Raw genomic sequence first — 25,693 nt, 5'->3', positions numbered from 1 at the left:
TGCTATGTTTATGTCCAACAGGTTGGTTCCTGAAAAGCATTGACAGCTACACCCAACCAGGTGGGACATTGCTGAAGAAAAGCAGGACATCGACATAAAACCATGTTCTAATGAGCTGAAGATTATTTTGTGGTGTAACTGTATTTAATTTGTGGATACATTAGTTGACCCTGAACCTCCCTACATGCTCCATCGCATCAACATGTACCCATTCATTATCACCTAATGACTGAAGGAGGTTTAATCAAGCACATGTTCACACCTCATTACTATAAAAGGATCAGCATTAAATTAAGGACTTCATTTGCAAAATGATACATGAAAATATTAAAAATAATACTGAGGACTGTAGTATTTCATCAGATGCAAATGTATATTCATACAAAATGAAAGTCATGACAGAATCCTAACATAGTCTTTTTTAAGAACATTTGACAGCCAAAGCATGCTGCTGCTCCATCATATAATGAGAGAAAACACATGAGAGGAAATGGAAGGAAGTTGTCACTCCTCCTCTCCTGACATTAATGGCTGGTACTGGCCGTTAGCAGCAGTAGAGAGCACTGCCATGGCTACCTGTAGAAACCAAGTCATTAGGGACTTTGTCTCCTCCCATCGCATGTCTCTGTCCCTGCCATCATAAACATGTTTACTGACACCCCCATCAAAAAACACTTATTTATTCTACAAAACTAAAACTGAAGCCTGAGTTTCCTTTGTGAAAATCGTGTAAACCAAAGGCTTTTCATTTTGTAATACACTGGCTCATTCACGGCATATGTCGTAGCAATGAAAGGTGTCAAATTATCTCACCATTTAGATTTTCTTGCAAAGCTTAATGTAATTTAACTGCACTGACTAATGATACTCCAGATATTCTCATACATATAATACTAACCTGCTGGCTGTCATGATTCTGTAGTCCATTAGGGACTGATGGTGCACCGAGGGGAGGAGAAACACAGCTACAGAGGATTGAGTGTTTGAGAACGCCCTGAACAGTGAGTTAGCATCATCTCAAAGAAAAACATGCACGTACAATGTGGTCCTTAAATACATGGTCGAGATTTTGATCTGTGAAAAATGAGTTGGATGCTCTCCATCTGCGTGGCGACGGCCCTGCTGGCTCTCTGTAGGGGACAAAACACTGAGCATGAAGGTAGGCCTCTATACGCAGATTAACATGCATTTGTTGTATAGAACATATCTATGGGAAATTAACGCTAATTGTTTTTGCCTGCTTTCATTTGTTTTTAAGATGTTTAATGTCACAGATTTAGGCTTGTGTTATACTTAAAGAGCAACTCTAAATCCTTGCAATTAAAAATGCAAAATCTGACGTTATTATGCAGACTTACAAGGAAACTCAGCAGTAAGATTTACATGTTTTTTTTATTCTAGGAAATAGCCTGTCTGCATCTGGCTATCGTCTTTGTACTTATAATGAGACAAGGAATGTGAGTTTACTGGTGATGCACGCGGTCCCCTATGCTGTGACGAAGCCTTGTGGAGGCTGGCTCCACTGGAAGACATGTACAGTCACACTTTACAGGATGACCCATGAGACTGAGACCAGGACAGTGAAGCAGCAGGTGACCCGATGCTGCCCCGGCCACGTACAAGTGGGTCGATACTGTGCCCTGCGTGAGTACTGTCATCAGATTACAGAAGAGCAAAAAACGTTGTTAAATTCCAAGTATCTTCGTTTAATAATGTGTGATAATATAGCATCACACTCTCTAGATAGACAAGTAATGAGACCTTTCAGCGTGTGGTGCTGTGTGCAAGACGCCAGATGGAGGCACAGAAATTGCAGTGCTCCAAATATCGGGCTGCTAATATATGGCCTGTAACATGTTATTTCCTCTGAATGAAGCTGTAAACAGGAGTGATGAGTTCACTGCCAAGCCAGGATCCTGTCCAACTGCAGATGGGGTGCATAACAGATCTGAGGGCTGTGAGTGGGACATTGACTGCCCGGGCTGGCAAAAATGCTGTCAGAGTTCCAGTTGTTACGTCTGCAGTGATTCTGCAAGTTAGTTGATCTTTTTCATTATTCGTTTTTCAAGAATGCTTTAGGGGTTGTTTTTTTGTTCACAGATTTGAGTTTGAGTTTGAATGAGAAATTAGAAAAAAACTGTTGCACTTTATAAAACAAGAATTGTATGTATATGTCCTAATTATCTGGGGATAAACCCCTGACCCCCCCTATACCAAATAAATAGCCCTGTAGGGTGTATGATTAATAATTGAAAAGAAAATTCTCTGTGACCCAACATTTTTTTTAATTTCCCCCCAAACTTCTATCTTAAAACCAGGGCAGAATGCAAACATTACTTCATAGGGACGTTACAAACAAAGGGTTTTGTTCATTTTCTTTTTGCTGGAGAAAAGGAAGTCTGATATTATTTACAGAGCAGAGTCTTTTTTAAATGTCTTATCCAGCTTTTGACTGCACTTGGATCCTTTAGGCACTGACATATGAACACACTGTTGTGCACCCTTCTTTGTTTGGCCTACATGGTGTCAGTCAATTGAGGTTTATTACAAAGTTGTGGAAGTCTTGTTTTTTGATAAAAGTGATACATACAAGATTCCTACAGTAGTTAATACTTTTCCTACATTCCACTATTGTGTATCCTAATTGAGAACATATGTTTTCTTAATGATTTGAGTGAACTGACCTTTTGAACTCAACTTTCAGACTCAACATATTATTCTGATAATGGAGGCTATCGGTTTAATGCAACAGTGACAGTGAAGACAGATTACCAGCCTCTGATGTCCACTGACAGAGGACTTCTGGATCACACACGATTGCTCCAGGCGATGGTAATACTGCTGCATAACACTGCTTTAACTGCAGCTGTTGGTTCTGCTGCTGCTTATCTGAAGCCAGATACTAATACTTGTTCTACCAATTCTGATTATTAGAACACGACAAAGACTTAAATATATATTAAGGCGTGTACACTGAAAAACTGAAACGTTGACTTTAATTAAATGTGTTATGTCAACTGATTTGAAGTTGAAAGCAATAATATTAAGTTTAAATGAAAAATATAAGGTTCAACTTAATATTATTGCTTTCAACAAACCTAATAGAGTTGTGTGAAATCTTTTGAAATAATACATTTAATTAAAGTCAACGTTTCAGTTCTTTCAGTGTGCCCCTTAGTTTTGAGTCATTTTTCTTTACAAAATAAATAATGTTACCCAGATTATATTTTGTATCTCTATACCACTAACAGGTGACTGGAGCACTGCAGTCTGACGTTACAGTTTATTACCTCAGCTCACATCCTGTGCATCCCTTCAGAACGGCCACCTCCATACTGATTGCCTGCAACTTGACTCTTTCACTGCACACTGTCACGTCGGAGCTGCATCTTCTCCTCAAACACATACAGGAAGTGTCATCCGTAACTGTGGAAGGTGAAGGCGCAGCAGCAGCAAATCTCAGTGAAGATACTCCAGGCTTTTTTCCCTTTGCTTCAGAGAAATGACATTCTTGTTGAGTTGTGAAAGTGATTCATGTTGCAGAGAACACGGTGTTCAGGAAAGAATGACTCAGTCGCACCACAGTTTCCTTCTCCCACCACTTCCATTTGAGTGACAGTCATCTTTCCTGCAACAGCGGAAATAACACTAGTTGCGAGTGCACACACACACACACACACACACACACACACACACCACACACACACACACACACACACACACACACACACACACACACACACACACACACACACACACCACACACACACACACACACACACACACACCACACACACACACACACACACACACACACACACACACACACACAACCCCACACACACTTTTCATGCTTGATACATTTGCACAAAAGACACAACAACAAGCTTGTCATAACATCAAACATATGAGAGGACAAGGGAATCAATTCAAGTACATTCAAAAAACTGAAATGTTGACTTGAATAAAAGGTATTATGCCAAGATTTCACATAACTGTATAAGTTTAAATACAAAATATGAAGTACAACTTAATTGTATTTCTTTCAACTAACCTAAATCAGTTATGTGATATTTTTTGACATAATACATTTAATTAAAGTCAACGTTTCAGTTTTTTCAGTGAAGCAGTATTCTTCCATGAAACCTTTACAATAGATTTTCTAAAACAATATACTGTCTGTGTTCATATTGCACAGTTTAAATGTATTTCCTCTTAAGACTCTTGTAGTCCAGTGTAACATGTTTGTGTGTGTTTGTAATGCAGATGTGGATGAGTGTGCACTGTCTGCTCTGCGTGGGTGCTCTCCCCACTCAGACTGTAACAACACAGTGGGCTCCTACCTCTGTTCCTGCCACCAAGGATATGTAGATGTGGACCCCAGTAACCCTGGAGCCCATTGCACAGGTTAGACACCCCAACAGCATTCACTTGTTACTTTTTTATCCCACAAAGCCCTCCCCTTATATCATACATTTCCCATTACTTTGATACCAGTTACTATGTTTTGTAAAGTGATTTTAACTCCAAAGCCAGACATCAAGCAATCCATATAATGTTACAAAAAGCCACATAAACGGCTGCATTACAATGCGCAAATCTGATACTTTTTGATTAATGCTATAAATGTTGTTATTATGTTATGGTACTTAAATCATTCAGACATTTCCAAAAAAAAGTAAAAAGAAAAGTAGTTTATTTCCGTCTTTACTACAACAAGCATTTTATTTTACTCAGTTATCTTTGATTGTTGGCCAGTTTTAATGTGTTAGGGATGATCTGTAAATAAATCAGCTTAATTATTATGTTTTACCTCAAATTCAAAGGAGTTAGAGAAAAATCCAACAACCTCCACCAAGAGGGTGGGTGAGCTTGTGTGGCCTGAGGCGAAATCTCCCTGTGAAGCACACAGAAACAACTTCAGCCTCAGATACACACCCCCCATCCCCAGTGGAGATTTACAGTGTGATTACTTTCCATATTCTTTGCTAATGTATTCATATAGCTAATTGAGTAAGATATTTATTCTGTGCCTGTGCAATGGCTAAGGACGTTTGTTAACGATTTGATAATGAATGATTAGCTAGAGCTACGTTTATCCTTTGGTGATTTTGAGCACGATTCTTGTATTTTTGTGGGCTTATGTTTTCTAGGTTCTAGCTTTATATTCTGTTCAGGGTCACATCATGTGGAAATGTCCTTAGATTCTCTTGCTGAAAGGTGTGACACAGGAAAGAAGGCACATCCAGGAAAAAAACACTATCAAGAAATGTGTCATCAAATACAGAAATCCTGTGCTCGGGTATCATAATACGCAGGTCATTTTTCAAATGTGGTAGATACACAATTGGAGGACACGACATGTGCCAAAGTACTTCCTCAAGCCACTGGAAACTGCTGAACAAGGGAATTCATGTTACATTTAATGTGGGAACATTCTGTCATCACCACTGATGCATTCAAGTCCACCATCAGATGCTTAGATCAACTTGTCTCTTTTCTCCCCAGCTGACATCAGGGTGGAGACCACTCCAGAGCCCTGTCTTACCTCTGTTCCACCCATGAACACAACCACAATCTCAGTTTCCAACAGCACCCAGGAGCGTGTGAGGAACATCACTGAGGGTTCCTTCAGCTCCACAGGGACCAGCATGCCTACAGCTCAGAGTAATACAAGCACTGTCGCTTATAATTCATCAAACGCCCCGCAGTGGACAAGTTCTGCACCTTATAGCAGCCTGAGATCAACTGTAGAGTCCCCGCTGCCAACAACCACATGCTGTAAGAAAGGTTTTTTATCTCGAGTTGTGTTAACATCAAAACTCGATTTACTTGATTAAGTCAAAAACATTTATGTGTTGCATGTCATTAATTACATCTGTTGTTCAAATTGATCCTTTAGCTGTAGGAAACATTTTGTTTGATATTTTGGAGAATAGGCTTATTCGCCTTCTTCTCAGAGTAAAATAAGAAGTAACACAATGTAACTCTCGGCCAAGAGGAAATAATTGTATGTCACAATAAATGTCAAATGATTCCTTTAACCACAATGACTGAATGTAACGATACATATCCCCCCTTCTCTCCACCTCCACCTTCCAGATCCTGCCAATATCACCAGCGTATGGGCAGCTGATGTCACTGGAACCTCCTTTCGTGTCCACTGGTCCAGCCAGTTTCAGACAAACCAGACGTACCAGGTTGACCTAAGCAAAAGGTCAGAGGTCATTCATTCAGGAGTCACCAGTCAGACCATGATGGAGATGAGGGATCTGCAGCCTGGGGTTCTCTACACAGTGGCTGTCACACCCAGCTCCTGCCAACAAGGAATCACCTTAGATATATCAGTCAAGACTGGTAAGAACTGTGCACCAAAAAGAAATAGACTGTTCCAGTAGCTTTGACTTTTGGATCTTTTTTTTAATCATTTACAGTAATGTCATAAAGCTGCAGTTAGGGCATACAATAGCTGTGTGGTGGGAGTTCACAACTTAGATGCATCCACTGGTTACTAACTGGGCATAACGGCCCCTACACACGGCGGCGTGCATTGAAGCTTGCCGGCCGGCGCGTCTGAAGCTCGACCAACAACCAATCACATGAATCTCCCGCCCCGGACATACAAGCACGCGGTTTGATTGGCTAGAGCTACTGGCATATGATTCGATTGGCTGACGCTTCCGTCGAAGCTTCAAAAGTAGAACATTGCTCTACTTTTGAAGCGAGCAACGCGAGCAAAGCGAAGTAGAAACTGAAGGGTGTAAATAACCAAAGACAATCTGCAATGAAAAAGTAAAGCTGATACAAACAACAGATAAATACAAAACTAAGGGGGCAGGCAACGCAATGTGAAAAGCAGCAAAACAATACAGGGAACAAATCGGACGGCAGTTGGAACACAGGCAAAACAACGCGACGCAAAACATCGACAACGAACCCTAAGACTTGGGGATATACACGCACGCAGAAACTAATCATAACGATACAATGCGGCTGGGGGGCAGGCAAAACACAAGGGCAGCAGAATGATTAGACATAGGTGAATAGAATCAGGGGCAAACAATCACAAAAAGGCGGGAAACAGAGATAGAAGAGAGGAAGTGAAACTAGACAAGACACTAGGAGAGTGCCATAATAAAACAGCAAACAGATAATACAACAACCAAAATCAGGTCCAATGCAGTACTAATGCGATAACATTTCCCTGTAATGACTAATGTGTGGACATTAACAAAAGAAAATACGTTTTGAAGCATTAGGCCTAGGGCGGGTGAAAGTGCTGACAGTAATGTGTGTACCAAGTAAGTCCTTTCTTTATTTGTAGATGCTCAGAAACTCGAAGCCACAACACGACTTACCAACATCGAGTTCTCTGCTGACCTGCAGAACGGCAGCAGCCAGGCCTACCAAAACCTCACTGAGAGTATCACACAGGAGGTAGGTGTGTTACGAGTATTATCCAGGGACAGCTTGTAATCTTTGAATACACTGGAAACATGAACATTTCTATGAATTGCCATAGTTCAATTAACAATTTGTATTGTTTCATCCTCTCTTCCTGTGGGGCTGATGACTTTATCTCCTACAGATCTACCAGTCTCTGTCTCCAGAGATGAAGGCCATGGTGGATTCAGGCCAGATGAGAATCGAGATCACAAGCTTTTCCCAGGGGAGTGTGTTCGTCCACTTTACAATGACCCTCGCCCCCAGTGAAAGCCAAGACATCGCTAATGTGTCCACGGCTCTGCAGTACTCCCTACTGAATAGCACCAAATATACAGTGGATAAAAACAACACAAGCACACATGGTATGTCATCTTTATAATCTCTTATTAACTCTTTCTGAAAGACAAAGGCATTGACTTGAAAATTGACGGAATACCAAAATGGAGTTCTTTTGTGGAAATTGTAGGATTCAACACTTTTGGATCCTACCCCATATCAGGGCCTTATAGACAACCTATGTCGTATCAAAAAACAACAGAGGTGGAAAAAGTATTCAGATGCTTTACTTGATTAAGAGTAACCATACAATATTGTAAAAAACAAGTAAAAGTCCTGACTTCAAAATTGCACCTAAGTAAAAGTACAAAAGCATTATTATTATTAATATAATTATTATTATTAAATATCATTATTATTATTATTATTATATTATTATTGTTACGACATAATCTTTCTGCATCAAGTAGAATGTTACTGTTGGAGACAAGCACATTTCTCATTGTCTATTTTTAAAATATTTAAATAATTTGACTCTTTTGTGACTTAAAGAGTTAGTCCACTAGTTACATTTTTAGAAATGCATTTTGTCAAAATGAGCTAAAACTGTTTAATAAATGTACTGATAAATAAATAAATGTAGTGAAGTAAAGTTACATTTTTTCCCTTTTAAATGTAATGGAGTAGAAGTTTAAAGTCACATTACATGAAAATACTCAAGTAAAGTACAAGTACAAACTAATTGTAATGCATGTCTTTTTTATAGATTTTAATGAGTGTACCATGGGAGAAAATGACTGTTCCCTGTTGGCTACATGTACAAACACCTGGGCCTCCTACACATGTGTCTGCTTGGATGGATTTATAGACAACAACCCAGAGAGGCCTGGCCGAGCCTGTCACGGTACGCTCCCATAGTGTGGTAGTGGGAAAGATTAATTTTACAACGATTATAATATATATTTAGTACCGACAGAATATCTTTGCCGTTTGTAACCTTTGTGTGACCACGTTTTTTTGTTGTGTGCAGCAATCACAACCACCCCTACTTCAACAACAACCACTGCTACCGCCCCTCCAACAACCATCAATCCTCCAACACCCTCCATTGCTGCCCTAATAACCACTATTGCACCAGCAATCACCACTACTGCCCCAACAACTACAACTACTGCTCCAACGGCCACCATTACTACTCCCACAACCACCATTCCAACTACCACTGCTCCAACAACCATTACTGCTCCAACACCCGCCATCACTGCCCTAACAACCACTACTACTGCTAATATATACACCACTGCTGCTCCAACGGCCACCATTACTACTCCCACAATCACAACTGTTGCCCCTGCAACAACCATTACTGCTCCTACAACCACTACTGCTAATATAACCACCACTGCTGCTCATACAACCACCATTACTGCCGCTGCAATCACCAATACTGCCCCAATCTCCACCATGTCTTCTTCTGCAACCACCACTACAGCAGCAACAACCATTACCATAACAACCCCTACTACTGCCCCTGTAATCACCCCTGTAATCACCACTACTGCAATCCCCACTACTGCCCCAACAACTGCTAGTACAACAACACTTACTGCTGCTACAACCACCCCTAATGCCCTAACAACCATCATGACTGCCCCTGTAATCACCACTTCTGCAATGATATCCATGACATCTACCCCTTCAACCGGTGTTACCAACCCCACTTCCACCATTACAGCTCCTCCATCCACTACTACGACCCTGAGAACTGCTCCCAGTGCCTCTACTCTGGGGGAAATCTCAGTCCAGTGCAGGGTTGCTGCAATAACGGTGACAGTTTCCAGGGCTTTTCTCCTGAGCAACAACATCAGGGAGAGCAGCTTGTACCTGGGCCTGCCTGAATGTGGCGTCAATGGAGGCAACGCCCTGCACGCCCAGCTGACCGTGGCTTGGAATGAGTGTGGCACCAGGCTTGTGCATGTGAGTTTTTTGAAAAGTTTTGCATTTAATCAGTGGTTTAAAGTAACTAAGTAGATTTACTCAAGTACTGTACTTAAGTACAACTTTGAGATCTTGTACTTTACTTGAGTATTTCAATTTGTTGCTACTTTGTACTTCTACCCCACTACAATTCAGGGGTAAATTGTGTACTTTTGCTCCACTACATGTATTTAATACCTTTAGTTACTTTGCAGATTTTGATTAATAATGTCAATTATAAACAACACTTAAAAAAGGAGTAGTTACACCTGGAGTAAATTCATCTGCAGTATATAAGTAATTAAAATTACATTAACATTTACCATATTTGATAACACATTAATGCAGTGGTTCTCAAAGTGGGGGGCACGCCCCCCCCTGGGGGGCGCAGAGGCATGCCAGGGGGGGCGCGAGAGACCAGGAGGAAAAATGGTTATAAAAAAAAAAAAAGATTACAAAAAAAAAAAAAAAAAATTATAATTTGAAAAATTATTGATTCGAAAATAATATGATGCAGTACAGTACTATTACGTCTGGGTCTCTGTGTTTCATTAAAGCTCGACTGTGTGTGTGTGTGTGTGTGTGTGTGTGTGTGTGTGTGTGTGTGTGTGTGTGTGTGTGTGTGTGTGTAACGAGCTATTTTGTGTGCGCGAGCGAGAGCTAACGGATATAAGGAGTTTTTTCAACAACAAAGTGGAGCAGAGTCCTCTCCTGTCAGACTGAGAGACTCAGTGAGCTAAAGGACTCTCTCAGTGTTATCTCAGTGGGTCTCAAACGTTTTGGTCACCATTAATGTAAACAATTATTTCCGAGGCACACGTTTAAATGATCATTATGGTTATACAAAAATAAGAGAATAAATGAAAAACAGGTATGAAATACTATATGACAGTAAAAAAAGAATAAAGTTTAAAAGGGTGATTTGTTAAATATCCATAAATAAAAAGTAAATCTGTTAACAGGTCTGTTTCAAATGGGTGTTGAGAGATGTATCCATAGATCTCGTCATTTTGCTCTCAAAGTGCACCAGATTGATGCTTTTAACTTAAATATTTAAAAATAAATATTCCCGGGGGAACTTGCCCCCGGAAACCCCTATGCGAGGTCCACGCACCACCTATAAAAATAGCACTTTACCCCTGCTTACACCTATATGCCGTGAGCTGATTATCGAGCCTTCATTGTAACAGTCGCGGGTACACTGTGTATTTGCGTGGGGAGTGTTGCAGTAGAAAATTCCACTGTAGCGCCCGGTACATTAATGGGAAACCCTAAATGTTTGAGCACCCTCTATGAAACGTCAAGCTACCCCACAGCACCCCCAAAATAAATCTCTGGCGCCGCCACTGAGCCTGACTATTTGTGTTGGGGGGGCCCGACTTTTTTTTTTCTCCAAAGGGGGGGCCTGACAGAAAAAGTTTGAGAACCACTGCATTAATGCATCAATAGTTATAATCAAAACATATCATATATATTAATTCTGAAAATGGCCAATCTGCAGAAAGAGCACTTTTACTTTTGGTACTTCAATTACATTTTGATGCTAATACTTTTGTACTTTTACTTGAGTAACATTTTGAATGCAGGACTTTTACTTGTAAATGACTACACTGTGGTATTTCTACTTTTACTTAAGTACAAGACCTGAGTACTTCCTTTACCTCTGAATTCAAGAAGCTTTTGCATTTTCCTATGCTCCTTATTTTGTAAAACGGAAGAGATTGACTCTGAAAATAACCCACACTGCTTACAACATCTGGTTCTTCCAGAATGAAACGTACTACACGGCATCTGTAACCCTGTTCAACACCATGGACATGTACACATCCGACAGTGGGACAGTGGAGGCTCCCACGATACAGCTGGAGGTTCCCATCGTGTGCTCCTACATGAAGAGCATGCTCATCTCTGCTGACTTTGGCACTATGGGGTACGCTTCACTTGCTGTCATTCTTTATTACTTATTGTACTTTAGCATTTTGCCAAAGCAACTGAAGCAGTTGGCCCGTTTGTTACCACCTGAGAGTTGGATGAGAAGATGAATACCAGTCTTGATGAAGGAACTGACAGTATTATGTAATTGGAGCCAGCAGATGGTTAGCTTAGCTTAGCATACAGACTGGGAATAGGGGATAATACTGTAGCTCGCCTGACTCTTCATAAACCATCAAACAAATGTAGCATCTCAGCACCTCTAAAGCTCTTACAGTTTTTCTCGATTGCGAATACACTTTTTTTTTTAATTGCTCAGTTTCTTAGAACACTAAACTCAATTTACAAAACCACACACCCGAAGTGCAAAACACCTCATTTCTCCTGCTAAATGAAGACTCAAAACTACATAAACACTTACCTATTGCAAACTTTTGCACCAAATATAACACACTTCATTCATAATACTAGATGGTTTGACCACCCAACTACACCGCCAGGCCTCAGATGATTTGAGGCCAAATATCATATTTAGACTTTTTTTTTTTTACATTTTTTTTTTTTTTACATATAATTGTAACTCAAAACATGATTGTCACTAAAAGCCTTGTCTCTTAATTACAATACAATATAAAAAATAATTGATTCATTCATTTGAATAAAAATTCAAGTTAGTAGCTATTAAAGGCATAAAAATACAAACATTTATAATTATTTCTTTGATAAAAATGTTTCTTCTGCCCGTAAAGTGTCCAAACCAGGCTTTTCTGGATAAGCGCATTTTAAAAACAGTCATTGTCCATGCAGGTTTCAGTTGGATTATTTGTCACAGTTGCTCCGATCAGATCGGTCTCCTCCATTTTGTAGATTATTTACGACTTTTGAATCCACATAAACACATCGGCAAAATCCGGCTTACTTTGAGCATGTGTTTTAAACAGTTTAATCCCTTTGTGAATTGTTTCCACTTGTGCCATCCTTTCATTTCTTCATACAGCGGGAATCCAAATAAATTAATCCTGAGTCCAATAACCATCAAAGTCACTCCAATAGTGCTCCTTAATTACGCTTTCATCCTCCTTTAACAAAATACTTCACATTCATCCAGTTTGTGACAGTAGTTGTAGCTTTTCTGAGACTTTTAAACTTTAATTACCGCTGTTGTTAGTATTATTTTAAGCAACACATTTAGTTGACGAAACACTCGAGACAAATGTAATTAAAGTCAGATCCACTCGTGTTTTAGACGGGGCAGTGATATCATAAACCTGTTAATTCTTTCACACACACGGGTTTTGGGCCGAGGGCGACACCGTACTTCCGGTATCCGCCATTTCACACGAGGTGCAAGCAGAATATCATAGTCTATTGCCTTAATCAATATAGTCAACTCTAAAATACCACATATATGCATTGGCATGATAATATTATTGTGACAAGTGGGGTATTCACCTGGTGTTTCCAGAAGATAGACATAGATGCTGCCAAAATTGGCCGAAGACCACTTTCGAGGATCGTTTTTCCATACATCTGCAGGCAGTCTGTAAGGGCAATCCGACAACCCACACAGCTCTAGTTTACGCTGGTAACGACCTAGAGCACACCCCTCAAGTCCAGAGATGTAATCCGAAGACATGCAGCGATTTCTTCGGTCGTTAATTCAGAAAAAAAACCTAGTGCGTTCTGCCTGGCTACGTTAGCTAGCTGTTTATATTAGCACCTCCAGGATTTTTGCACCTCCAGAAAAATGGCGTATTTATATATATATTAGGGCTGTCAGTCGATTAAAATATTTAATCGCATGATTGTCCATAGTTAATCGCACATTTTTGATCTGTTCTAAATGTACCTTAGAGGAATATTTTTCAAGTTTGTAATACTCTTATCAACATGAGTGGACAAATATGCTTTATGCTAATGTTTATTATCATTTGAACAATGACAAATATTCTCATGAATATTGAACACAACAACCTCTGAAAAAAACAAATATTCGCCTCAATTCAACCTGGAACCTCTCTCATACAATAATACAATACAAATGGTGTGTGTGTGTGTGTGTGTGTGTGTGTGTGTGTGTGTTGGAGCTATGTGCAACTTGTCATGGCTTGGCTCTCAGCCACAACAAACGCGCGACAGAAACGAGGGCGTGAATAGAAAAAATAGTTTATTTGGCTGCTGCTGAAGGACACCAACAGGCGAAACAAAAGGTCAGCTGGTCGTGACTGCTCTTCACGTTGCGTCCTCCTGCCAGAGAGAGAGCGAGGGCGAGATCCGGCTAGCTCCAGCCGCCAGGTGTCCTCAATCCCAGCTGATAGACCAAAGGGAAAACCTTAAAGGAACATACACACCCTAGAGATAACAAGGCAGGGGTCGTCACACCCCCCCCCCCCCCCTTAAAGTCGGTGTCCCCAGGACCACCGGCACACCAACCCTGACAAAGCAAAAAAAACACCAGTAATGAACAACAAAAATACCAGACATACGGCACCCCACTTCCAACAAAACCAACAATTGCAACATACAACCCTCACACTGCCAGCCGCTCCTCCCACACCCAGCCACATCTTTAGCAACACAGGTAAGCAACCTGAGAAGCACACTTTAAAAAAGGATGGGCAGAGCGAGAACGATTTATTAAACAGTATGACAGACAATACATTACCGTCACGGCCCATGCTTCCTCAGTTGTAGCAGTTAGTTTCACTGGCTTTACTGCAATGCACCGCCACGTGGCCAATGTCGCCACACCTGTAACATTTCACCCTACTGCAACGTCTCTGGATGTGACCAAGCCCACCGCAGGAATAGCACTTCCGGTCGTTGGCATGCCCACAGTCACGAGCCATGTGTCCTTGGTCTTCACACCGATAGCAGGACATTTCCTTGCCTCTTCCTCGACCCCTGTTGCCGCCGCCACGACCACCATCAACGCTGCCGCCACCACGACCACCATCAACGCCACTGCCGCCACGACCACTTTGACTAGTGGGACAATGCTTGGTCTTCTGTTTTCTAAACATCTTTTTGTCCATAGCACGAGTGATCACACCAGAGGGCGTGACGTCTGCCAACACTGTAGAGCTCTCCTCAGACCTTGACTCAATCGGACCGCCAGTCACTAAAAGCACAGGGGGAACATCAGTCCAGACTCTGCTACCTGCCAAACCGTTGCCCAGGATGAACTGTATCCCCTCGATTGGCAAAGCTGGACGTACACCAACAGCCACCTCACCCTTAACAAGACCACAGTCAATATACATCCTATGAACAGGAATAGCTTTTAATCCCAGTCCCCAACTCAGAAGGGTGTCACCAGTGTCCCTTTCATAAGACAGAGGCAAAACAGAGTCAACAATATAGGAGTCAAAAGACCCTGTGTCTCGCAAGATTTTGATTGGAATTGGAATTGCTGACTGCGCTCTCCCTGTGAGAACACACTGAAGCATCAGAGCGCAGTCCGCATCAGGCCAATCTCTAGCCCTAGCTACACGTTCAAAAAGCAAAAAAAAAGTGTCAGGATCACTTTCATTAAATTGCGGTAACAAGCGCAAGTTGTTAGCATCGAACCGATGAGGAGACCTGGGCACCTGTTCACCGTGCCACTCACCCAACACCGCACCATCTCTGACCATAGAAAGACGTTGTCCTTCCATATCCAGTTTGGCTCTCTCAGTCTCCTGCCGCATCCGCTCCACTGCAATTTCCTTTTCAAACTCCATCGCATACCTCATTTTGTCATGACCCAGCTGCAACAATAACATCTCCTTCTGCTGCTCAAAGGACAGTGAACTAGCCTGAAAAAAAAGTTTTAACAAAAACCCCTCTTCCTTTGCAGCAAACACTCCTGTCTCACTTAATGTCGACACTATAGAGTCTTTTATGTTGTCTTTCACCCTTCTATCACCGACAATAGACACAGAGAAATGCTCAGCAATTAAGAGCAGCTGCTCTCTTGAGAAAGTGGCAAGAGACTCCTGAGACGGAGTTTCAATAAATGCCTCTACGTCAGCCATCTTAATTTACACCGACCCCTCACCGGAACACAACACCGGACCTTTAAACCGAAAGAAGAGAACAAAAACAAAAACCAACCGGACAGATACCACCACGTTTATTATGCGTCCAAAGTGGAACACTAATTTTTTGATTGGAGTTTCCCCACTAACTCACCATCCCACTGACTAATCTCCTCCCTAGTCTTCATGCAGTTACTTGTGGTGGGTATGTATGCACTGGAGACCGCTAATCCAGCAAAGCGACTAGCAAACTAGCAACACTACTGAGACCATGGCCATGCTCCCAAGCCAAGGCTTCAACCACTTTCTCCGCAACACTACACACCCCGCTCTACGATCCCAAGGGAACCGCCGCTTAACCTGCCAGGGAAAACTCCGCACCGTTCCGCACTGCTCCACATGCAACTCACCAACAAACCCACACAAGAGAGAAAGGAAAAAAACAAAAACAAACAGCTGACCACGGCTAAGAACAACTAGAAGCAACCACTCTCCCGAAATATAATACAAAACAAATCAAAGCATCACAAAGTAATCAAATCAGTCCCCCAAACAACAATCTGAAATATAATGTCCTTCCCACAACGAGCCGAAACAAAGAAACCGGCCGCACTGCAAACGCGCTCCCAACAAACTTCATACACGCGCACCAACTCCCAACATAAATCTCACCTATCCGTTGCTGTATCACAGATAAAAAGAAGTGGACGAGCCCCCAGCTGTCATGGCTTGGCTCTCAGCCACAACAAACGCGCGACAGAAACGAGGGCGTGAATAGAAAAAAGAGTTTATTTGGCTGCTGCTGAAGGACACCAATAGGCGAAACAAAAGGTCAGCTGGTCGTGACTGCTCTTCACGTTGCGTCCTCCTGCCAGAGAGAGAGCGAGGGCGAGATCCGGCCCGGTCCTTTATCCGGCTAGCTCCAGCCGCCAGGTGTCCTCAATCACAGCTGATTGACCAAAGGGAAAACCTTAAAGGAACATACACACCCTAGAGATAACAAGGCAGGGGTCGTCACAAACTCAAGGCATATGCTCGAACGGGAGCTGCCTGGACGCTGCAATCATGTTGCGCACTATCCGTGCTGAGTGTGCTGACTTTTCGTACAATGTCCCACTGTCTGGCTTCCTGCATAAAGTCAAGTGCTCGGCGCAGTTGTGGAGAAATGTCGCTCCTCTGTTTTCATTTAAACAGCTCCATTTCCGTTAGCGCAACTAGCTAGCACCAGATGCTAACAACAACAATGCACGTAAGGTCTCTCTCTCGCTCGCTCTGGCCACACATACACACACCCTCCCGGTCCTCCCAACAGCCAGTCGGTGCCTGCCGGTGAGCGTGGAAGTGTGGTCTGCCACAAGCGGGCGGCAGGAGCAGGGCTGTCAGCATCAGCTTGTAGATGGTATTTTAAACTCGATGCGCTCTGAAACTACGGGGCGGCCGAGGAAAAAAAAATACACATGCGTTAATCGCGTTAAAATAATTAGTGGCGTTAATTTTTTTTTGCGTTAACGCGTTATTAACGCGTTAACTTGACAGCCCTAATATATATATATGGCTCGCGTTGCATTGTGGGTAGCTCGTGACGTCACTGTGTGTGAAAGAATGTACGCATTCAAACACTTTTACCAGCTGTATTCACCTTGCAGGTGCAGCTATGTGGCTTTTATCCTGGATAAAGTGTTTGAGTCATGGATGTTTAAAGTTGAACTTCTTCATGTCTAATAGTTGACTTTTCATTCAGGAAGTATGACGCTGCGCTGTCAGTATGCTTCTCCATGTTTGTGATTGGTCGAATGCTCCAAATACCACCCCTTTCATGTGAACGCGCACCTAACTAGATAGGACACGGCTGGCTTGAGCGATCCACTTGATAACCCGCGTCGTAGGACCGTTTAGCGAGAGCGCGTATGTTTTGGATTAGGCCAACCGGCTAACTCAAACATATCCAGGTTAGGTTGAACCAGCTTCGTAGTACAGGCCCCTGGTCCCGACCAGGTTAGCCGCTAAGCACAAGTTACCATGGAGATCTAGCCTGCTAAAAAGAGAACCAGCTTCGTAGGACCGGAAAGCCGGAGTTTTCCCTGAATTTAGCCGGCTAAGCGAAAATCCTGCTTCGTAGTATACCCCCAGGGCTCCGTATAAATGTGTACACGTTTTGTGAAGTTTAGCTATGGTCAAACGGAAAAAACTGAAACCTTGACTTTTAATTCAATTTATTATGTCAACAAATTTCACATAGCCTAACTGTATTAGCTTAGTTATTTAAACTTAAAATCATTGCTTTCAACTAACCTAATACAGTGTGAAATTCGTTGACTTAATAGATTTAATTCAACGTTTCGTTTTTTTAAGTGCAGTTTCATTTATGTATTTAAGAAAAAGCTCTTCTTTAAAACGATTTTGAATTGTGCCCTGTTTATTTATGGCTGTAGACCTATATTTTATTTCTTACCCTTTTCCAGGTATGACATGATCAAAGATCTCACCATCACGGGCTCGGGGGAGTTCCAGGTGACGGTACAGCTGATGAACGGCACCATGCCTCTGCCCCACAACTACAGCCTGTCCTCTGAGGAGGCGGTGGTGGTGGAGGTCTACCTCAACACCTCCTCACAGCAGATTAAAGTAGTCATCAACAAATGTTGGGCCACCCCCACCCTACACCCTGTGGACATCTCCAGCCACATCTTCCTGGAGAACAGGTCTGCTCCTCCCACTGCACTATCCTATTCTGTTTCTATCAGTATTTCAGATAGCTATTCTCTCCCTTTTATTGAATCTAATACATTTTATTACTAATATGTTAACTGCTATCATTGGTATCACCACTACTTCAGAGACTCTTGGGGTCAGGTCTCACATGGGGTTAGATTATGAGCATAAGGCAGTGGTTCTCAAACTTTTTCTGGCATTCCCCACTTTAAACAGGTGAGCCTTTTCAAGCCCCACCTGTTCCTCGCCGCTCCAATAAAATGGTAGGCCAAGCTTAAAATGGTCAAATGTATCGTTCTATAACAGGGGTCTCCAACCTTTTTTAGGATGAGAGCTACTTTCAAAAAATAAAACAAGTCGTGAGCTACTTTTACTCCTCTTTTTCAGTTTTTTTGCAGTGTATTCTTTCACACACACATTCGGGTTTTGGGCCGAGAGCGACACCGTACTTCCGGTATCCGCCATTTCACACGAGGTGCAAGCAGAATATCATAGTCTATTGCCTTAATCAATATAGTCAACTCTAAAATACCACATATATGCATTGGCATGATAATATTATTGTGACAAGTGGGGTATTCACCTGGTGTTTCCAGAAGATAGACGTAGATGCTGCCAAAATTGACCGAAGGCCACTTTCGAGAGTCGTTTTTCCATACATCTGCAGGCAGTCTGTAAGGGCAATCGGACAACCCACACAGCTCTAGTTTACGCCGGTACCGACCTAGAGCACACCCCTCAAGTCCAGAGATGTAATCCGAAGACATGCAGCGATTTCTTCGGTCGTTAATTCAGAAAAAAAACCTAGTGCGCTCTGCCTGGCTCATACTTGCCAACCCTCCCGATTTTCGCGGGAGACTCCCGATTTCATTGCCCTCTCCCGGTTTCCTCCCGGGGTCATATTTCTCCCGCATTTCTCCCGATTTCTGACAAAATCAGATTTACTCAGGACTGTTTCCACTCGGACTTTAATACAGCTACACCATTGTTTGGTTTCCATGGTAGCGCGTCTCTTTAGTAGCGTGCGCAACTGAAAGTCTGAGAGGGTGAGGCAGATAGTCACATAAAACAGAACAAGAATCGACAACACGACCCTCTGCTCACTCCTCTCTTGTAAAATACAGGTCCAGCCCACATACAGTATGCTCCATCAAGGATGGTGCTACAGGCTGCAAGACATTGCACTTAGCCTACAACTACAATAAGCATGTTAATGTTAATCTAATACAGCTCCCCCCCCCCGCGGTGGTTTTGAAATGCTCCCGATTTCTGAGTTCTCAAGGTTGGCAAGTATGCTAGCTGTTTATATTAGCACCTCCAGGATATTTGCACCTCCAGAAAAATGGCTAATTTATATATATATATATATATATATATATATATGGCGCGCGATGCATTGTGGGTAGCTCGTGACATCACTGTGTGTGAAAGAATATATTTAGCACATTTTAACATTATTATATGCTTACCTTTAACCTTTGTGTGCTGTTTGGGTCTGTGGGACCCGTTTTCAGTGAAAAGAAAATGTATGATTTTTTTTAAATGTTGAAGTTAAATGCATCAATCTGGTGCACTTTGAGCACAAAATGAATTTATGGATACATCTCTCAACACTACCTAGTTAGCATTCTTTCTTTTTATTTATGCATTACTAATCACTCCCCTTTTAAACTGTTTACTGTCCTATAGCACACATTGGAATTATTTCTTACTTTATTTTGTACAACTATAGTTGTACAAAATAAAGTAAGAAATAATTCCAATGTGTGCTATGGCTAGGCCTATATTAAATAGATAAAGGTGTGTTTTGTTTCTCTCTCTCTCTCTCTCTCTCTCTCTCTCTCTCTCTGTCTCTCTCTCTCTCTCTCTGTCTCTGTGTCTCGCTCGCTCACATAGGCTGTGTGCTCCTCCGTGGCGATGATGGCTTGCGTTAAAAGATAATAATAATAAACATAGGCCTATTTGTAAAATGGAGGGACACAAACGGGATTTCGAAAAGTGTCACGGTTAAACTCCTTATGAAGTGGTGAGGTGCCGCTCCACATTGCTTTTCTTCCTGACTGCAACGCTGTTTTGTTTTGTGTGTGAGAGCGTTTCACATGTGTGTATGAGAGATTTTTACATATGTCTCGGATTGGCCATCAGGAGATTCGGGACTTTTCCCGTTGGGCCGCTGCCGTTGGTGGGCCGCTGGCTCTGGCATAGGTGGGCGGTGGACTTTCACAACGCCGCTGCGCCGGTACCGCATCCGCCGCCGCAAACACCCGCCGTTGCGAGGCTCTGGCGGCTCCGGCAGGTCCGTTGCAGCGGTGCTGTGAAAGTCCACCGCCGTTGCGAGTCTACGGCTGTAATAATCCACTACCGCCCGCGAGGACCCAGGTTCGATTCCGGCCTGAGGTCCAACATTTATTTATTTTTTTAATAGATACAAAAAAATCTCCCGTTCATCGCGTCCATTCGCGACCCACCTATCACATCTCTGCGCCCCACCAGTGGGGCGCGCCCCACACTTTGAGAAACGCTGGCATAAGGGGAGCTGACAGATTTCTAACATTTACTGTTTTTATAGATTTTTGTTTTAAAATACGTAAATGTTTTGGGTTCAAGTTCAATCTAATGTTCTAAATATTAATGTTAAACAGTATTGTCTTTAGTGTAACAGTTACATTTAAATATGATATCTAATTGGTAAATATAATCTTAAAACTATATCTAAAAGTGAAATCTAAACATGAAATTGACATTTTAAATCTAAACACTGAATCTAAGCAACACATTTAAATCTTGAATCTACATCTTAATATTACATCTCAATTTACATTTGAATCAGTCTTGATTAGTGATTTAGTGTGAGGTTTCCAGGAGTGCAATAGTCCAACATGTAACCCCTGTCAAACCATCATGCCGTTATTATACTTCGGCTTTTCTCCTTAAACAAGATACAAAATGTTCAGCAGAGAGAGACTGTTTCCACCCTTTAAGCTAAGCTAACCACCTTCTGGCTGCAGCTCCATGTTCCATAACATACATGAGATCTTCTCTTCATGTTCATTATGAGTTATACCCAATCAGTTTGAACCAACAGATACATTTGTGCTCACAGAAACTCAGCATCAGTGATGATGTGATGATAAGGAGACACATTTCTGTTCCCCCCAAATTCTAATTAAACTTAATTAAATTGCAACATTTCAAGAAAAAGAAAAAAAAGAATATAAATACTTTATGGTCATTGTAAAGAACACAGTGAATTAATTTGTGCTACTTCTGGTTGGTGCAGTTTAGAGGAAAACAACACAAAACAACTAAAGCAAACGAACAACAGCAGTCAAACCTGCAGGTTTCAGACAAATCTTGACAATAAAAACTCAAAAGTTACACTGAAGTGGTGCCACTATCTTTCTGAAAGATGCTGAAGTAAAAACTATATTTTATAGTGACAACAATGGCAATGACACGTCACAGCAGCTTAGTGAGAAAGTGTCCTTTATTTTTAGCTTTAAAATAAAATTCAGTTTTAGTTGAGCTGTATATTGTTTGGGATTGTCATTTAATAATCTTGTATTGCAATTCAGACGCAGACAAAAAAAGCAGAAAAACAATAGCTTGAGTTCCTTGTCCCTGTCTCCACAGCTGCTCCCTGAACACATACACCACGGTGTTGATGAATGGGAACTCCAGCACAGCCCGAGTGTCCGTGCAGATATTCTCCTTCATCGACCTGAACGTGATCTACCTGCACTGCCAGGTCCAGATCTGCGTGGAGACTGGATCCGGTTCCTGTGTGCCTGTGGGTTCATGCTATTCAAACTCAGATATGGCCTTGCAGCTTCTACAGAGTGGATGATTCTAAAATAACACCGTGCCCTTGCTGCTCTTGTTTTCTTGCAGGACTGTCAACAAAGAACCGCTCAGTCTTCAAACACAATTGGAACAGCATTCGGTTCCTCCGGGCCTCTGCTGAGGTCAAATGAAGGTCAGTATTCTAACACAGAAAAAAACAATTGTGGTTCTGTTAGAAAATACACATTTTTGTTGATACATTTTAGATCAAATGGGATTGAATTCCATCCAACAAAGTAAAACACTACAGCTTCTAGTCTAGTCTGTCTGCAAAATCTATGATAAACGCTCTCTTCTCATTTTTCAAATGTGAAAATCCATCTAGCTGTTCAGTTATGGCAGTGGCAGGCTAAGGTAGCGGGATGGAAAACACACATTTCTTCATGTGGATTATCTGTTTTCATGATGGACTCTTGAGTTGAATTGAATATTTTTGGGAAGAGCCGTATGAAAGTCCCATTATTTCGAATCATCTCTTTACCAATTTGATGTTTAGAGTAACGTTTTTTTGTTCAACTTGTTTCTCCATTCCTCTGTTTAATGATTTCTAATGCTCCAACACATTTTCTTCCAGAGTCCTTGGAGGAGGAATCTGACACTCTTCATTTAGTTGGGCTCTCCTGCCTGGGGATCGGCGTGTCGCTCTTCTTCATCATGGGTTTCGTCTGCCTGTTCTACTACCAGAGGAACCGCATCGGACACTACAACTTCAGCGCCAAACCCAAGCAGGAGAACTTCACCTACCTTGTCTTTAACACCTAGATGTGCATCAGCACCAACAGCTGAACACCCCTATATTAGAACACATCAACTCTTGCAGCAGCAGACACATTTGGTAAGGCTTTAGAGCGCAGCGGCCACCAGGGGGCACTGTTGCACCACATTAGTTCTCACCAAACATTGCAAATCTTTGCACATTAAACAATAAATTAAGCACAAATGAGTTTTATATATATTTCCACCCCAGTCTATATATATATTTTAAATATTTAAGTGATACTAGTTGCATGGGATTGAATGTCAAATATAGAGACTATAAATATGTTATGTATATTTAACATTATAGAATAAATAGGTTGCACATCTTGAATGGTAAAAGTTAAGTCTTGAAAGATTTAAGCTGCATTTCGCCTTCAGCTGAGACAAATGTGTTTCCAGAAGATATTTATAGTTACACATTACACCTTTCAATGGTTGACATGCACATTTGTAATGTGAGAACTTTGTAAATATACTTAAAATATATCATCTGCAATACTTGTGAAGCACAGTTATCACTTTTATTTAAGCTGCTATTCTTCTTTTATTTAGACAATATTTATTATTCTACACTTACAGTTTTTGTATCTGTAAGTTTTGTGAATGAAATATTTATTTTGTCTCACTTATAAAAACTCTCCTCTTGTGGTGCAACAATAAACATGTTCTGTATGAATGTGAGCTCTTGGGGGTGCTGTGTCACAGTTCTTCAGCTCTAGAAAAACAGGCTAAGATGGCTTCCTGCATGCACAAAGATAACATGTTTACAGTGTTGATATGAAATTACATTAAAAGGTTGCTGTCATAGCCAACATTTATCATGTTTTCTGACAGGACGGCGGGACGGAATGTGTCCTTTTCCTCTCTTAATCAGATCAGGGCTTTAGAAAAAAGATCTTAAGTAAGCCATTCGCAGTTGAACAGATCTGAGGAGGAGGATCCAGCTTTCCCCCACATATCCCATAATCCCACATAGTTGACTGCAGGGTCAGAGTGACAGCTCCTGGATCAGCAGTGAGGGTCTGAATGTTAAACAGGAGAGGCTTTCTCTCTGAGAGGAGTCCCCGGAGACCTGCTGAAGGAGGCCTGAACCATCTGGAGGGTGCAGAAGCCCCGCCTCCTCATTAACCCATTCAGCCTCACTGTCTGAGACCTGGCAACACGTCTCCATGGCAACAGACCAGTGCAGGGATGGAGCGAGCGGGGACAAGCGATCAAAGAGTGGGAATAATTTCAGTTTAAAAGCATGGAATGAGATGTGTACCTCTAATTCAGTGACTGGATTCAGATGATGATGCATCATTCTGTAGAGAGGACACTACAGGTGAAAGAGGACATATTTTAACTAATATAAATCACCCCTAAATGCTCTCCCTTTTACACAATTTCCACATTAATGTTTTACACGTTTCCTTAAATGTTCAGTTTAAATATGCAACTAAGGCAGTAACTTAGTAAATGTATTTTAATTTGCAACAGAACACCAATCTGAACATTTGCCAAGTTCCCAATTCTTGTTTTTGTTGACACGATAAAGTCAAAGATACTGAGGGACTTTGAATAAATATATCTTAATATCACTCTGTCTGCATAACAAATATTTCCCCCCATTATTTAACGAACAGAATAAACAAAGCTTTGAATGATACATGTGCACACGCCCCTCTAAAAACATTAAGAATACAGATTAGGAATGAAACTGTAAGGTTCTCTTCAAGGGCCATGTGAAGATGTCTATTTCAGAGTGAATTTAAAATGTCTACACATGCTGCAAAACATATACATAGGCTATATTTCCCCATTCGATACTTACTGGAAACAATTGTTAAATACACGACACAAAGAGAGATTCCATATTCATAGATGAGGCGTTGGGGACTGGGGGCGGGGGGGTTGCTCCTGAGGAGAAATTTGTTTTCCACTCCGCCCGTCTTTATTCCGGAAAGCAGCAGAGCCACATCCTCGGTAGTGACTGCAACCTGATCTGTGTCTCCACCGTCTCCTCTGTCCTCCCTCTCCTCACATCCATCTCATCCAGGTCAGAGTGCTCTCAGACTCATCATGCGTGTGTGTGTGTGTGTGTGTGTGTGTGTGTGTGTGTGTGTGTGTATGTGTGTGTGTGGCTTCTCTTACTTCATTACTAATGAAACACCCTTATTGTGTTTTAAATAGCGGTCCAGGCCCTTCCTCCACCACCTTTGCAGTGGATTGTAGTGAAATCTCAGTCACCTGCACCCCCCTTCTGTTTTTTAATCAAATAATTAATGCATTTCAGCGCTAACATAAGTATTTAACAAATCTGAGGTACTTTATTATTTCTATTTATAGGCACTTTGTCCTTCCTCTCTACTTCAGTTATATGTTTTACTACATACAATTTATTTGATTGTTAGAGTTACTCAACAAAGATTTAGCAAACAAAATATTTTATGAGAATGTAATTAATTGTTATATATTCAAATAATGCTTTTGTGATATATTGTTTATATGATAACTGTGATTTAAAAAAATTATAATATTGATGTAATGCAAATAATAAACCTATGATAGCAGTGTGTAAATAATCTAGAGTTTCTTAGATTCATTGGTTACTGACTCATCATTAATTGTTTTTTTCAGATTCTCTATATTTGTTATGATTATAAAGTTATCTACATTTATTTTGGCAATGTGATTGTGTCGTAAAAATTGTGTTTATGTTGTGTTGTTAATATAGAGACATGTTGATT

General features: G+C 41.4%; 1 protein-coding gene across 1 annotated transcript; it reads left to right on the top strand.

The window, feature by feature from the left end:
• Nucleotides 1–319: 319 nt before the first annotated feature.
• Nucleotides 320–23,737, top strand: umodl1 (uromodulin-like 1). Its single transcript, XM_034226787.1, has 17 exons — nucleotides 320–1,159; nucleotides 1,402–1,644; nucleotides 1,877–2,035; nucleotides 2,705–2,832; nucleotides 3,252–3,435; nucleotides 4,267–4,407; nucleotides 5,509–5,781; nucleotides 6,103–6,357; nucleotides 7,325–7,437; nucleotides 7,589–7,808; nucleotides 8,489–8,626; nucleotides 8,753–9,699; nucleotides 11,469–11,629; nucleotides 18,113–18,352; nucleotides 21,996–22,152; nucleotides 22,254–22,338; nucleotides 22,780–23,737. The coding sequence occupies exons 1-17, from the start codon at nucleotides 1,084–1,086 to the stop codon at nucleotides 22,965–22,967; spliced, it is 3,708 nt and encodes a 1,235-aa protein (XP_034082678.1). The 5' UTR covers nucleotides 320–1,083; the 3' UTR covers nucleotides 22,968–23,737.
• The last annotated feature ends 1,956 nt before the right edge of the window (nucleotides 23,738–25,693 follow it).

This window comes from Gymnodraco acuticeps, unplaced genomic scaffold, assembly GCF_902827175.1.
Source record: "Gymnodraco acuticeps unplaced genomic scaffold, fGymAcu1.1, whole genome shotgun sequence".
In the NCBI taxonomy this organism is placed as follows: domain Eukaryota; kingdom Metazoa; phylum Chordata; class Actinopteri; order Perciformes; family Bathydraconidae; genus Gymnodraco; species Gymnodraco acuticeps.
This window is presented reverse-complemented; position numbering and strand designations above follow the sequence as displayed.

What these genes read in the sequence shown, in the direction of transcription:
- umodl1 (XM_034226787.1), top strand. Translation starts at nt 1,084, where the DNA reads ATGAGTTGGATGCTCTCCATCTGCGTGGCGACGGCCCTGCTGGCTCTC. An exon ending in CACGATTGCTCCAGGCGATG is followed by an intron (nt 2,833 to 3,251) that starts GTAATACTGCTG and finishes TACCACTAACAG; the next exon opens with GTGACTGGAGCACTGCAGTC. An exon ending in CACATCTTCCTGGAGAACAG is followed by an intron (nt 18,353 to 21,995) that starts GTCTGCTCCTCC and finishes CTGTCTCCACAG; the next exon opens with CTGCTCCCTGAACACATACA.